The sequence below is a fragment of the Macrotis lagotis genome, chromosome X (assembly GCF_037893015.1).
Source record: "Macrotis lagotis isolate mMagLag1 chromosome X, bilby.v1.9.chrom.fasta, whole genome shotgun sequence".
In the NCBI taxonomy this organism is placed as follows: Eukaryota; Metazoa; Chordata; class Mammalia; order Peramelemorphia; family Peramelidae; genus Macrotis; species Macrotis lagotis.
In genome coordinates, this window is record NC_133666.1 from 271,565,416 (window position 1) to 271,579,962 (window position 14,547).

Consider the following 14,547-nt stretch of genomic DNA (forward strand, 5'->3'; position numbering starts at 1 on the left):
GCAATACATTTTTGAGGACTTGATTTATGAATTTACTATTTTGATTTAATGAAATTTTCATACCTTCCAAGGCAAATATTCTTTCTCCCAGGCCTTCAGCAATAGTAACTAGTGCGAATTCATCAGAGACATTGAAGAAATGTTTTTCAGTAGGTTCACTTGCAATTGATTTTATTTCTTCCACAAATTTCTCAGTGCTCAAATTCCCTCGATTATAGTGGCCAAGAATCTAAGACACAAAAAAAGAAAGTCAAGATTATATTTTATTTCTGTGTTAAATAAAGGTTTCAGAAATATTGTCTGGGTAAACAGAACTGAGTAACAACACAATGAAATTTTTATGCACTCCTACGTTCTTGGAAGGGGACTTTCCAACTTTCCGGAATATGTATGTTACTTCATAAGAGCTGCTGCAGAAACAGCAGTTGGTCTAGGAGCAGACAAAGGACAAGCTTGTTCACTAAATCATGTTTCTGCTCCTCACCATGTCTTCTCCTTGCTGTTTCTGAACAGTTGTATCTTTTGAATCTAGTGGTTTGAGAGTTGGGAATCTCTTAGGTGTCTTACCTGTTGGTGCCACCAGCATCTGTGGCAAACCCAATTAGCAGCAATTGAACTGCTTGATTCGGAAATGATCATTCTTCCTGAAAACACTATATACAGAGTGAAGGTAAGGAAATGTCAGACCCATTTTTTATTTAGGCAGCATTAGACTGAGTGGTAATTGTCACAGCTGATCTGAGAGAAAAGCTATTGTCTGCTCCTAATAGGAACCAGTTTTTGGAATGGATAATACTCTACAAAGAGGAGAAAAACAGCTGTTATTTATGAGAGATAACTAATATCATTGACAAAGTACATTGGCATTTTCTGAAAAGCAGGTTTGCAGAATTTACAGCTAAAGTTTCCTTAGGAGTCACTTGCTCCAAGCCCTTCATTATACACATGAGTAAACTGAGGCTTAGGGAGGTTAAATGCCTTACCTAAAGTTAGCCAGGGAACTAAAGCAAGTTTTGAATAAAGAGCCTTTCACTGGCCACCACTTCTCTTCTAGTTTTCTTTTTCCCTTTAGAATGTAAGTTCCTTGAGGGCAGGGATAGTCCTTGTCCTTAAATTTGAACATACTTCATTCATTTATTCATTCACTTAGTCATTTATTCATTCAAAGAATCTTGAAGAAGACTTGAAGTGATTGAAAGTATTGTGAATTTTTATGAATTGCATTATTCAATTGTTTAAATGGAAATAATTTCAAAGGAAGTTTAGTTGCTTGCATTGATATTCAATATTGTTTATAATCAGTCATTTCTTTTGCAAGAGGAAAAAGAAGCCTATGGACCTTCTGATTAGGCAGGTGGCATAGCCTGTGGCAATGATATTCAAACTTTTACTTAATTCAGCATACTTGTCAGATAGTTATTTCTCATCATTGAAGAGCACCTTACCCTTCTGTTGCAGGCCTGCTTAGACAAGTCTATGAAAGCCTGAGGGGGAACAGAGTCCAAATCAGGCAGAGAACTAGGGGATGCCTCCATCACTGATATACTCTCTGACCTTAGGTGAATGTCTCCAATACAAAGCTGCTTATTTGCTTCTTCATTTGTAAAATGCTATTTATGTTGTTAGGGATAATGAGATAATGTCTGCACAGTACTCTGAGCTATTTGGAAGAAATGTGCTACAAAAGACAAATAGACCAGACAACAAAGTAATGGAGAGATCATTTGGCTGTTTTTCAGGTCATCGAATTTATTTAATATTAAGATGTCTAGTTTTTCACTTGTGGAAGATGTGGGGGTGGTCAGTGATTGTACAGATTACACTAGTCAGAAAAAATATAGTTCCCTGCTTCCTTCTCTGAGAAGTGAAAAGGGTCAGACCTCCAGAACTTTTTGTTTATATGTTAACAGTGACTTGCTGCTATCCACTTCCCAGTTCTGGTAAGTGAAGAGAATGAAGACGGACCAGAAAAGGGAGTTGTCAGAAGAGGGAAAGCAGCAGTACCCTCAAAGAGGATTTGTAATAAGATAAACAATGTGTCTGTGGTGTGTGTGTGTGTGTGTGTGTGTGTGTGTGTGTAAATGTTTAACAACTGGCTATCTAGGGGAAAATCATATGAAGTGAATACTTTTACATTTAATCTGCATTATTAATATTTTCTTCATCATTCTTTTTAAAGCTAGACAAAAAAAGAAAATAGTAAAACAGACCCTGATTTCTAGCATTTGCCAAGTTGAGGTATAAATTCTCACACTGAAAATTTAAGTCATAGCTCATGACACAGTTTGAGAGGACTCCAGCACAATCCATTGTTGACTTTTGGTTCAGAGCTCTTGAGCAAATCATTTTTCCATTCAGATCCTCCTTTTTTTCCAGTTGTAAAATGAGAAAAATAAAGATTTGGGAACAGCAAAGAACCAAAAGATTATATACACACATATATATATATATATGTATATATATATACATATATATATCTATATATATGTATACATATGGAACTTCCATAACTTCTTCCACCTCCATATCTTGCTTCCCTGCATCCTAATCCAAGCCCTCATCATCTCTCCATCAGAAGTCTCCAAATTGGTTTCCTTGTTTTCAAATTCATGTCCAATCCATTTGCCACAAATTTGCCAAAATAATCTTCTAAAGTAGGACTCTGACCCCATCATTCTTCCCTATATCTGTATTTGAAGGCCTTTCCAACCTAACTTCCTGGTTTCTTTTCCATCACTTCCTTTCACACACTCAATGTTCTAATCAAACTAGCCTATTGGTTGATTCTGAACTCAGCATTCTATCTTCCACTTTTGTGCCTTTGCAAGCTCATCATGTATCCTTGAAGAATATCTTATAGATGTGCCACCCCGAGCATGGCACTACATAGTAAACATTTGTTTTTTAAATTAATTTTAAAATTTTAATACCCCTACACTTAACTCTTTTCCTCTCCTCTCCCCAGATCTTCTGTTGCCTTAAAAACTTGAATTTTCATTCTATTTGAAAATTGATATTTGAAGAAAAATCTGAAGATTATGCATAATCTTTGATTTTGGTAAAAAAGACTATATCTAGTGAATTCATCACTGGTCAGTGTTACCTTGAAAATTCATGTAATTTTTAGTTTAAACCTACAATCTTCCCAAACCAATTACAGCATATTTTCAAATCTTCTTTGGTTGTTTTCAGACAGTAGACATTGTATTATGTGTAAATGGATTAAACATTTTACATTTGACATGCCTGGCCCAAGGGAAATGCGGCTTTGCAGTGTCTATCTCAGGTGAACATTAGCTGAATGCCAAGCTTTTGAGCCTTGTCGCATTTCTATTGAGTGAAACAGAATACATAATTTATGTGTTATTTTGTAATGTTTCTTTTTTAGTCAATTTTTCCTTACAAAATGGATTTTTTTTAAAAAGGGCACACAAGCACTTTAATGAAGATTCCACCCAATACATTTCTTCCTACCATTGGCTTTGATTGCTCCCAAAAATATGTGGACCACCATGTTGCCATGGTTGTGTGGTACAGTGGGTAGAGGGCCCACTTACTATTTAAGCCCTGTTTGCCTCAGTTTCCTTATCTATAAAATGAGGATAATAATGACATCTACTTCCCAAGAGTGTTGTGAGGATCAAATGAGATAATTGTAAAACACTTAGCTAAGTGTCTGATAAGTGTTAGCTATTATTATTCTTTTCTTCATATTGTTCATTTTCATTACCTATTTTACCTTGTGCTTTTTCCTAATGAGTATTATACCCTTTTTATTTCTCTAATGTTACTAGTGAGTCTGTTATAACTTCAGTTCTGGTATTTTTATCAGTGAGCTTCTTAATATAACCTCAATTCTTAAATTTTTATTTTCATAGTCCCACAAAACAATTTTTTTTCTTCAAAAAGGAACAGTTTTTTTAACCATATGTATTCATTTGAATTTACTCTCATAAAATCTAGAAACATAAGGAGATGTAAATGGAGAAAAAGAGAAAACTAAGCTCCTCTAAAATTCACTTGTTTAGAAAGTTGTTAATTGAGGATATCTGAGCACTGAGAGGATGATCAGAAAAATTGTGTTCTAGTCCCTGACCTCAAAGACCTTATAACATTATGGCATAGCCATAGCATACCCAGGAAGAATTAACCAACATTATATGTGATTAATAATGAAATGTTATAGGAGTCTGAAGGGGAGAGATATCACTGACTGTGAGAACAGAGGTGTTATAAAAGATGGAAAAGAACTAGGCCTTGAACACTGAAGAGGATTTGGAATAAGTGGAGAGAAGAGGGACAGGAAAACCAAACTAAGGAAACTATGTAATATCTCTTTTGAAGGAGGTGTGTAATTTGGTCTGACTGTAGAAGAGGCTTCATGCTGGAGAATAAGTTTGGCAAAGTGGGCTGAAACAGATTGTTCAAAGTCTAGAATGTCAGTTTGAGGAATATAGATTCTAACATAAAAGTATACAGGGTTGGGCAAGGAGGCAATGTGTCTCTGAAATTTCCTTCTTTGACTCCTTGCAATGCCCTCAAGCTGGCAGCAACACCCTTACTATATCAGCCCCGGACTATAAAGATTGTATGAGCCAGAGAATGGCATGATACCTCTCTGGAAAGGCCTTTCCAAATTGCAAACTGCTATTACTCTGTGATTGTAAATTCCTTGGGAAGAGATGTCTCATTCATTTCATAACTTCTTCCTCTCCTTCCTGCTCCAGATAACCCCCAACACCTGATGATAGTGCACACCACAGAGACTTGCCATAGTGGTAATGCTATAAATATTTCTTGAATGAATGAGTGAAGGCATAATGAAAGTGGTATTTGATGAAGATAAACCTGGAGGCAGTGTGTAGGATGGTTTGAGGGGGTAGTGTGGGTAAAGACTGAATGAGATAACTCAGGAAGAGTTTGAGACATTATCTTCTTAGCCAGGGTTGGATCATCCCTTGGGTCTTTTGGAACAGAGGGTGATGACAGGCACTGCCTTAAGCTTCGCACTAAATCTCCCCTTCTCCATCTACCCAACATTTCAAGGCAGTGTGTGGCAAGCTTGCATTGCCTGCCTCTAGCACCACCTCTTCCTCAAAACACAGGCCCTGAGTAGACTGCATTGTCAGAGAACTGGGGGAGGCTAAAGCAGTGAGCTGAATAGTGCTCTCCTAAAGGAAGAACCAGGAAAATGTTGAAACTTTGGGGGCAGTGAGCTTAGCTGGGACAGAAACTTGTAATGCTTCAAACTTGATTGAATTTCTGAGCAGCAGATTGTCCATCCATCACCCCTTCCTCCGGAGCTCGGAATGCCCCTCTGCGGAAAATTCAGCCAACATATTCCTGGGAGCTGGTGGCTGCTGATAGAGTCTCTATAATGAGGTCTGTAGGCAGACAGATGTCTTTTGTTTTTGTACAAGCAGCTTGTGGTGAGCCAGTGTGGGTTTAAATATTATTGTTAATAACAATAAGCATACTGCTATGTATTTACATGGTTGCTTCTAAGAGGAGCAGAGAGAGAGAGAGAGAGAGAGAGAGAGAGAGAGAGAGAGGGTACATTGTGTATTAGGTAGTCTTTATCCCTTAGACAGGCTGGGGCCTCCCTTTGGAACTAAGAAATTCCCTCTGCCTTCCCCAGAAGTTGTTCTCAGTCTTCTTTGAGTCTGATCACAGTTTACTCAACAGGCATCGCTTTGTGTTTTATTTGCATGTTATTTTGAGAGCAGGGACTGCTTGTCTTTTTTGTCTTTCTTCATATTCTCAGTGATTAGCACAATATCTGGTGCTTTACAAACACTGGCTAAACAATTTATATTTTTTTCTCTCCAGTCTACCTGATACGTGTCAAAGGATGACTATCCTGGTGATTTTAAGAATTTGAATTTGGCTTGTATAGTTGATGGAAACATTTCTTGCATCTTTACTCTGCTCTAAATCAATGCTAGCTGTCCCAGGAAGACCAGAGGTGCTCAATGCCCTCAAACTCTCTCAAAAATGAAGCCTTATCTTGATGCCTCTATATTTACTATTCAGTCATGTCTGTCTCTCAGTGACGCCATTTGGGTTTTAAAGGCAAAGGGAGTGGTTTGCCACTTCTCCAGCTCATTTATAGATAAAGAAACTGAGTCAAACAGGTTAAGTGACTTGGTCAAGGTCACACAGTTAGTAAATGTCTAAGACCAGATTTGAATTCCAAGTTTGGCACTTTATCTACTGTACCACCTAGCTGTCCATTCCTAAAGACTGCCAAAGAATTGGACTCATTATCTTATCCAGTCTCATAGTGCTGGCAAAATTTCAAATATGATAGGGCGAGTGGGACTTAGGCCAAAATTTTAAGAGGCATAAAAATTTATACAAGATGAGCTTCTTTCCTATTGAAAACCTTTCTAGAAGTGGTTCTCAAGTTTCCCAGGGTCTAGGAATGGTGAGAAAGGAGGAGGAAGGGGAATCTGTATGATAGACTCTTATCTCACCATGATTGATTGTAGGACAGATGTATTGTCCACCTACAACCTCCAACATCAAAATTGTTAGTGTAGCTATAAACAATGCCAAGAGTGATAGAGGAAATATCATTATTGACAATTAAGGATTACTGGATATTTCTATCTGCCAGCTTCTAATCTGGTTGCTAAGTAGGTTCTGTAGGCTTTTTTTCTTCCAGTTTTCTCTTGCTCTCATCAAATGATCGTGAACAGACTTGACACATACTCCTGTCTAATTAATGGAATCAAGTTCAGGTTTATGAAATATTTTGTTGCTGCTTTTCTTACTATGCCTTTCCAATAACTTCCTTTACTTTGAGCTAATTATGTCATCTGACTAACTATTCAAAAGAGAGACATATCAGTGGGGGCTTGTGAGCTATAGCTTGGAAGTCTCAAAGTAGATCTTGAACCTGATCTAATTGCTGTCTGAAAGACCCATCTTTCAAGTTGGGGTAGAGCAGCTATCCCAGGCACCATATGGGAGACAGATACTATGGTATAGAGATAACAAGGGAAGGTCTGGAGTCAAAAGATCTGAGTTCAAATCCCAAATCTGTTACTTATTACCTATGAGGTCTCATCAAGTTACTAAACCTCAATTTCCTCATCCATAAAATGAGAGAGAGAGAGAGAACAGATGATCATTGAGTTACAGTATAACTCTAAATCTCTTTTTTTATGAGCTAACATTGCACTTACAGCTATGGCAAATCTCTGGATCCCTTCATCTTCACAGTCCTTGATGACTTTATTCAGTCGATGGTTGTCATGGGATTCTCCATCAGTCACAATTACCATGACTTTCTTAACCCCACTTCTAGCACCTCTGGCTTTAGTAAAGGCCTCTTTTCTGAAACACAAAAGAGATATACATAAAAGAGATAGATAAGGCACCATCCCCAATATTATGCAAAATTTTCAAGGCAATGTATGAAAGCACAACAGTGCTCTAGGTCGCTCCTAGCCTTGGATCCAAGAGCAACCACAGCACCCATCAGTCATGCTGGGCAACATGATGACCACTATTTGTAGCATTTTCTGATTTGTTCCAGATGGTAGAAGGGTTGCCATTTTGCTTAATCATCACATGTTCTCACATACCAAAAACCAGAGGGGACATTGTACTCCTGGAGGTATCAAAGGGAAGGTGGGTCTCAAGCTCACCATAAGACGTCAAGGAGATTAGTTCTCCACACCCACTCCTTGCTTTGTAAACAGCCTTCTCCTCTTCCCTTGGGAATGTATTTTTTTTTCCATATCAGCAGGCTTCTTCCTCTCTCCTTTTGGCAGAAGTATCTGCTTTGTTTCTCACCTTCCTTCACCCCTACCCTGATATTCACAGAAGAGCTCACCAATTTGGCTTCTGCTATATAGCTGAGACACGAGAGGATAGAATTTGCTGAGCCCCAGACAGCCTTTCCTCCCTCCCCCCCTTACTGCCAGCTCTTGAATGTAAGCATTGGATGAAGGAGAAAATAAAATCAGACATTTTAAAAAAGGAAAGCAAATAATTTGAATTTTAGTATACTCCAGCTTTGATTTGATAATTTGTTTATTAATATTTTCTGAGAAGTTCAGATTACAATTTTTAAAAATGACTTTAGATGGCAAGATAAAATGAGATAAACTGGAGTGATGAGTATGGCAGAGAATGCTTAGAGAGCTCTAGGATAGAGATTGTTAGAGGTAGAGAGGTCAAGAGAAAAGAAAGAGAACTAAAGGTAGAAATATGCATAGAAAGAGAAGGTAGAAATATGCACAGGTATGAGAAAGGAATTTCAATAGAATTTAACACAATTTAACAAAACAACTGAGTGTGTGTGTGTGTGTGTGTATATGTATGTGGGGGTGGGATTGATTTGCATGAGTGTATTCATTCCCATCTCACTTCTTTCTCTTATCCTTCTCTCTGTGGATTATGGAATGAAGAGGACATCTTACATACAACTGCACCAATATGTATATACACATATTTTTAAATTCAGGATACAGAGATATGACAATTCGCAGAATGAATGACTCACTGGAACATTAACTAGAAAGATGAAACATTTATATCTTGAGGTATAATGATACCCCCATTCTCTTTCCTTCCCACCTCCAAAACAGTACCTAGGATGACTGTGTGTACTTATTCCTATTTCTATCAAAAGTACATTTTAATTATTTCTATTCTCCATATACTTAAAAAGCCAACATTCTTGGTTTGTTTGGTTTTTTTTAGGTTTTTGCAAGGCAAATGGATTAAATGACTTGCCCAAGGCCACACAGCTAGGTCTGAGGTCGGATCTGAACTCAGGTACTCCTGACTTCAGGGCCCGTGCTCTATGCACTGTGCCACCTAGGCACCCCTAAAAGCCAATATTCTTAAAGAAAGGGTAAGATGTTTTTAAAAGATCTAGAAATTAAAGCCTGTACCATTTAACTCTCTTTAACCTGAAAAGAATGGTGTCAGATTCAAGGAAAATATATTGATTTAGGGTGTATATTGATTTAGAAAGTCACAAATTAACATCTATGTTAAAAATGTATTTTTATTTATTTTGTCAAACATTCCTAGACATATTTCAATCTATTTCCTCTCACTACAGAATTTTCCGGACCACTGACAGCATGCCAGCGTATTTATTCCTGAGGTGGGAAAGGGTCCAATAAGGTGGCACAGGGATTAAAGAATCATGCCTGGAGTTAGGAATACTTGAGTTCAAATCTGACTTCACTGACCCCAGGCAAGTCACTTAAATTCTGTTCACCTCAGTTTCCTCATCTGAAAATGAGTACTATAATAGCTCCTACCTCATAGGGTTGTTGTGAGGATCAAATAAGATGATAACTATAAAGAACTTAACACAGTAAATATTATACAAAAGTTATTGCTTTCATTACAGTTAACAGAATATTGTACTAGGAGTCAGAAAAAAAAAGTGTGGATTCAACTCTCACCTCTAACACTAGCTATGTAAACATGAGTTAAAAATCACTTATCCTCTCTGATCAATAAATTGGAGTTAATTAAATAATACCTGCAATATCTACTTCACAAGGTGCTTGTGATGTGCAAATGAGATGGTATACATAAAGGGCTCTGCAAATCTAAAGTACAAAATCTTATCAGTTATTGTTAGATGATCTCAATTCCTTAAAATCATATCCTTCTTTGATAGGGTTTCCTCAGACACAAAGAGTTAATTAGTTTAACTCAAGTTCACACAGATAGCATGTGTCAGACCTAGGTTTGCCTCATAGGTCAGCCCTCTATCCACTCTCTACCATCCCACCTTGCCCCCCAGCTCCTGAAAAATACCAGTACTTTCTATCTCACTGTCAAAATGGGCTAGAATTGAATTAATAAGAAGCAGAGTATCAGAAAAGTTTTCCTGTCATATTTCCTTATATTAAATCTGCTAGCACTGGAATCAGGGTTAGCCTTACTTATAGGCAGGATAGGTTTGTATACTTGTGTGTGTGTGTGTGTGTGTGTGTGTGTGAGAGAGAGATTTTCTGGAGGTTTTGAGGAAAGCCCAGTAGATCTTTTCCACTCAGATGTCACTATGAAATTTCATCTTTAGAGATCTGGGAGCTAAGAAGCACAGTAGATAGAGTACTGGAAGACTCGAATTCAAATTTGGCCTCAGAGATGAATGACCTAGGGTCTGGTCACCTTTCTCTGCCTCAATGTTCTTATTTGCAAAATAAAGATAATAATATCAGGATTGTTGAGAAAATAAAATGAAATATTTGTAAAACACTTAGCACAGTGCTTTATATTAGGCACTTAATAAATATTTTTTCCTTCCCATTTCATTCATCTCTTCCTGTGATGGTACCTGGTGAAGGGTAGGAGAAAGAGATGTATGAGTGAACACAAATTTAAATGCATGACCTTTACAAATATCATCTCATTTAAGGTATGGAAAAAATGAGCTAGGGAATGTAAAAACAGAGTGTGTATATCAAAATTATGTGTAGAGCTATCCCTGAGGAAAAGAAATAGAAGAGAACAGCAAAAGTTAAAAAAAAAAAAGAAAAAGAAAACTCTTTCTTCAGCACCTTAAGGCCTATATCCACTCAAAGTATCCCTCTGTAGACCCTCTTTGATATGTGGAAACAGAGACTGCATCTGGGTCCTGGTGTCAGTAGAAATATTTGGTGATGACCTATTGCTAATATTAGCAGCCAGACCCATTGCTTTAGGTTATTTCAGGGCTGGAGAATCACAAAGTGACTACACTCAGAAAAGATCTGGATCCCTAGGCTCAGAATTTTCAAATTCAATTTCATTGAGTGAGAATGTGCAGTCCTCTTCCCTTATGTAGAGCCTGCAAGAAGCATGCCCAAAGAAGGACATGCGTTCTCCATCTTTTTTTCCAGCCAAATAAATTGGTGTTCTAGTGGGCAGGTGAATGTGAAATGACAGACCCCCATCTCTAAGTGATTATTTTCTTCTGTGGTTTATGAAACTGGTACTACACACCAGCTTAAAGTTTATGAGACTATCAACTGTATGTGATGTTTTGAATTTTTAACTCTTGAAGAGTCTTCTCCATCAGAAGGATTGATTTGCCAAAAATTCTTTTCACAGGACTAACATATTGAGCTTGGAAACACATCCAAAACATAAGCAAATAGTAGTCCTTTCAAAATCAGCAGCAAATTGAAAAGGATTAAGAGAAACATTCCTAACAGTATTTTATATTTTGTGGTTCTGTTTTTCTCTTCCTTATGACATGCTTGCAAATTTGGATTCTCTTTAAGGGCACCAATGTTAAAAACAAGATTTGAATGAGACAGAAAAATATCATTTGGTAATTTTTTTCATATAGTGAAGGAAAATCAATGATATCCTGAAAAAGATAGCAGTTTTGTAGATTAAAAGGGAATAGTGTGCCACAAAGACTGCGGGTCAATTGTTAAACCCTGATTCCAAAGCTACCTCTGACAATAATTAACTGTTAGACACCCTTTCTTGACCCTAATTTTTTCTATCTTTGAAATTTGGAGATTTGAACAGATATTCTCTAACATTCCTTCCAGCTCTAAAATTCTATGAAATATTCTGTATCTTTAAGATAATCTCTGGAGAAAAGGGAAAAAATGAAGAACATGAAAGAAAACTTTTTTCCTTTCATGTTTTGCATTTTAAACTACATATTTACAAATCTTTATATGAGAAGAAATCAAAATAAGATGATAGTTAATTTATTCTAAAGAGTTATCTATCCATAAAATTTATTTAATATTAAATAATTTTAATTGAAAAATTCATAATAATTAAAAATCAGTCCCCTTTAATTAAATCTGCTGATTGTCATGCTGCTGTTCTTTTCCCAGTTTCCTTATATATAAAAAAGAGAGAAATGTTGAATTAGATAGCTAAAAACATTCCTTCTAACCCCAAATTCATCTCTTGTGAATTAATCAATCAATTAATAGCTTCAGATCCTTCAAAATGTTTTGATAAATTGAGATAACATTATAATCAGTAATCTATGTACCAAAAAACAAAAGGGAAAGATGAAAACATAAATTATACCTTGGAGAGACTTCTAATTTGATGAATCATTTTTGATGTACATACCTTGCTGTATCGATTCCCAGAGCTGTCATTGTTTGGCGCCCTTGCCTCTGCTCTATCTGATTAGCTGCAATGAGCACTTCTTCAGTTGTTGTATATTTATTGAGATTAAATTCATGGGTCACATTTTCACCATACTGGACAATCCCGACCTAAAAAAAAAAGCAAGCCACTATTAGATATAAAATTCATACAATGGAAAGTCAATTTCAATTTTTCTTAATTTGAGCAAATAGAATAAAAAATAAAATAGCAATTTTGCACATAGATTTTTGAATAGATGTTGGTGTTCCTATTACTATTTATCCATTTGATGCTGTGGGTTGTTGTTGTTTGCCCTTCATTTTCAAAAAGGGCCAAAGATGATTTCTTGATTTATTCATGAACTGGGTTTAAGTGAGGCAGAGTTATACAAACTCACCAGTCTCATTATCTTTTCTAGAGACATCAAAGTCGAGTGGCAGGCCAAAAGTTAAAATGACTAGTGATGACTGAGGATGCAATGGGTAACCACGCAGTAGGTATCAGTAGCTTGAAGACATAACCTAGAAATGCTAACTATGGATCATATTTTCAAAGCTTATTACATTTATCCTTGATTATATTTCCCCCTGCTTCCAGCATCACCTCTCTATAAATTCCAGACTTCAGGTTTCTTAATGTTCTTTCTGACTCTGCCTGCCAATTAAAAAGTGGTCAGATTAGACTAGATTATTTGCAATTATGACATGTCTTCTTTCCTCCTTTTTCCAGTTGTTCTCTCCTCATGTTTTACTCTACATATGAATATATGTTTAACTGTGATGTTCCTTGACAACCTCCGGGAGCACTTTTGTTATTGTTTAGTCAATTCAGTATTGTCTGACTCTTCATGATCCTGATGGGGTTTTCTTGACAAAGATACTGGAGTGGTATGCCATTTCCTTCTCTGGTTCACTTTACAGGTGAGAAATTGAGGCAAATAAGGTTAAGTGATTTGTCCAGGGTCACAAGCTAGAAAGCATCTGAGACCAGATTTGAACTCAGGAAGGTGACTTCAAACCTAGAGCTCTATCCACTGTGCCACCTAGCTGCCCTTAAGTGTAGGATACCTGGCAACAGTGAAATATTTCACAAAGAAATGGAATCTTGACACCTGGATGGAGGAGCTATTTGGGGAAAGGGGAGTTTCTCTGTTCCTTTCAAACCACACTTCATAGACAACTGTTCTTTCAGCTTACATACAATTTCAGCCCTGCTTTACAATTTCTCTATTTTATACTCCCCATGGTGGAATTTTCTTGTTTTTCTCACAGAATAGTGATAATATCTATCTTAAATATTTTTATTGAAACCTTCCATTTTGAAATGACCTTTATTTATGAATTATGCCTCCCTGATCCTCAATTTAGAAACCAATGTCTTGAAACAAATAATGAAAAAGAAAGGTGGGGTGGGGTAAAGCAATTTAGCAAAATGAAACCACACATCATCCAAATCTGATAGCCCATGATTTTCCATACCTGAAGTCTCCCATATTTGAAATTATCATATAATTTAATTTAAGGCACCATTTCTGATGATGCTTACTGCCAAACATAGGAATCTCAAGTTTTATGTGTGTGTGTGTGTGTGTGTGTGTGTGTGTGTGTGTGTGTGTGTGTGTGTGAGAGAGAGAGAGAGAGAGAGAGAGAGAGAGAGAGAGAGAGAAAGAGAAAGAGAAACAGCTGTAGATAGCTTTTCCATTGGGTGGTTGCCTACCCTTTAGACTCATTTTCCTTAAGTAATTTTCCCATTATATCCTTTCTCTGAAGTCATGATAACAGTAATGTGTCATTCAAGAGATAATGATTTGTTAAAAGCAATAATCACCACCAGACATGTGAATCATTAAAAGAATAGGTTAACATGCTTGAAGTTCAGTTGAATTTTGGTTATAATCAGACTTTAATATATTATTAGGCACTTCCCATAAACATTTGAATTCTACTCTTCCCTCTTCTTGTGATCCTGTCATGACCTTCTACCTGGTTGTCCTATAACTTTTTCACTTCTGCTCACCGATCATCATTAATAAAAGAATCTGTCTTTTGACCTGGAAATATCCATGCTGAGAGGCTCTAAAGGCACTTTTCCCCCTCCCCTCTACTCTTGAGAAGTTGTCAATATTTTCTCTCTTATATTCTTTGTCTCTTTTTAAAATATTTCCAGACCCATGTCCCTTTGAGTTTGCATTTAAGACCAAATTCTTTGGCTAAAGTGGATCTCTAGACAATTAGTCATCACTATTTATCTTTGTGATCTTTAACATTCTTACCTGTAAGCACACAGTTCTCAGTAAGATAAGTGGCTTCTCTTATGCAAATGTTTCCCATTGAGGACATCACCCCCATACCCACTGAAGTTTCTAAAAATAACTCAAAATCCAATAGATCATCTTAAAATTACACTGAATGTTTTCTCCCTAACCATCCTGTATACTACTAAAAATAAATATTTCTA

General features: G+C 36.7%; 1 protein-coding gene across 1 annotated transcript in view; it reads right to left on the minus strand.

Moving 5' to 3' along the window:
• The window catches only part of ITGA1 (integrin subunit alpha 1), a 191,129-nt gene that overhangs the window by 75,948 nt on the left and 100,634 nt on the right, over positions 1-14,547 (minus strand). The window contains exons 7-9 of the mRNA XM_074208716.1: positions 12,070-12,218; positions 7,191-7,341; positions 64-229 (exon numbers count right to left, since the gene is read on the minus strand). Coding sequence (XP_074064817.1) covers positions 64-229; positions 7,191-7,341; positions 12,070-12,218 — 466 coding nt within the window. The remainder of the gene's footprint in view (positions 1-63; positions 230-7,190; positions 7,342-12,069; positions 12,219-14,547) is intronic.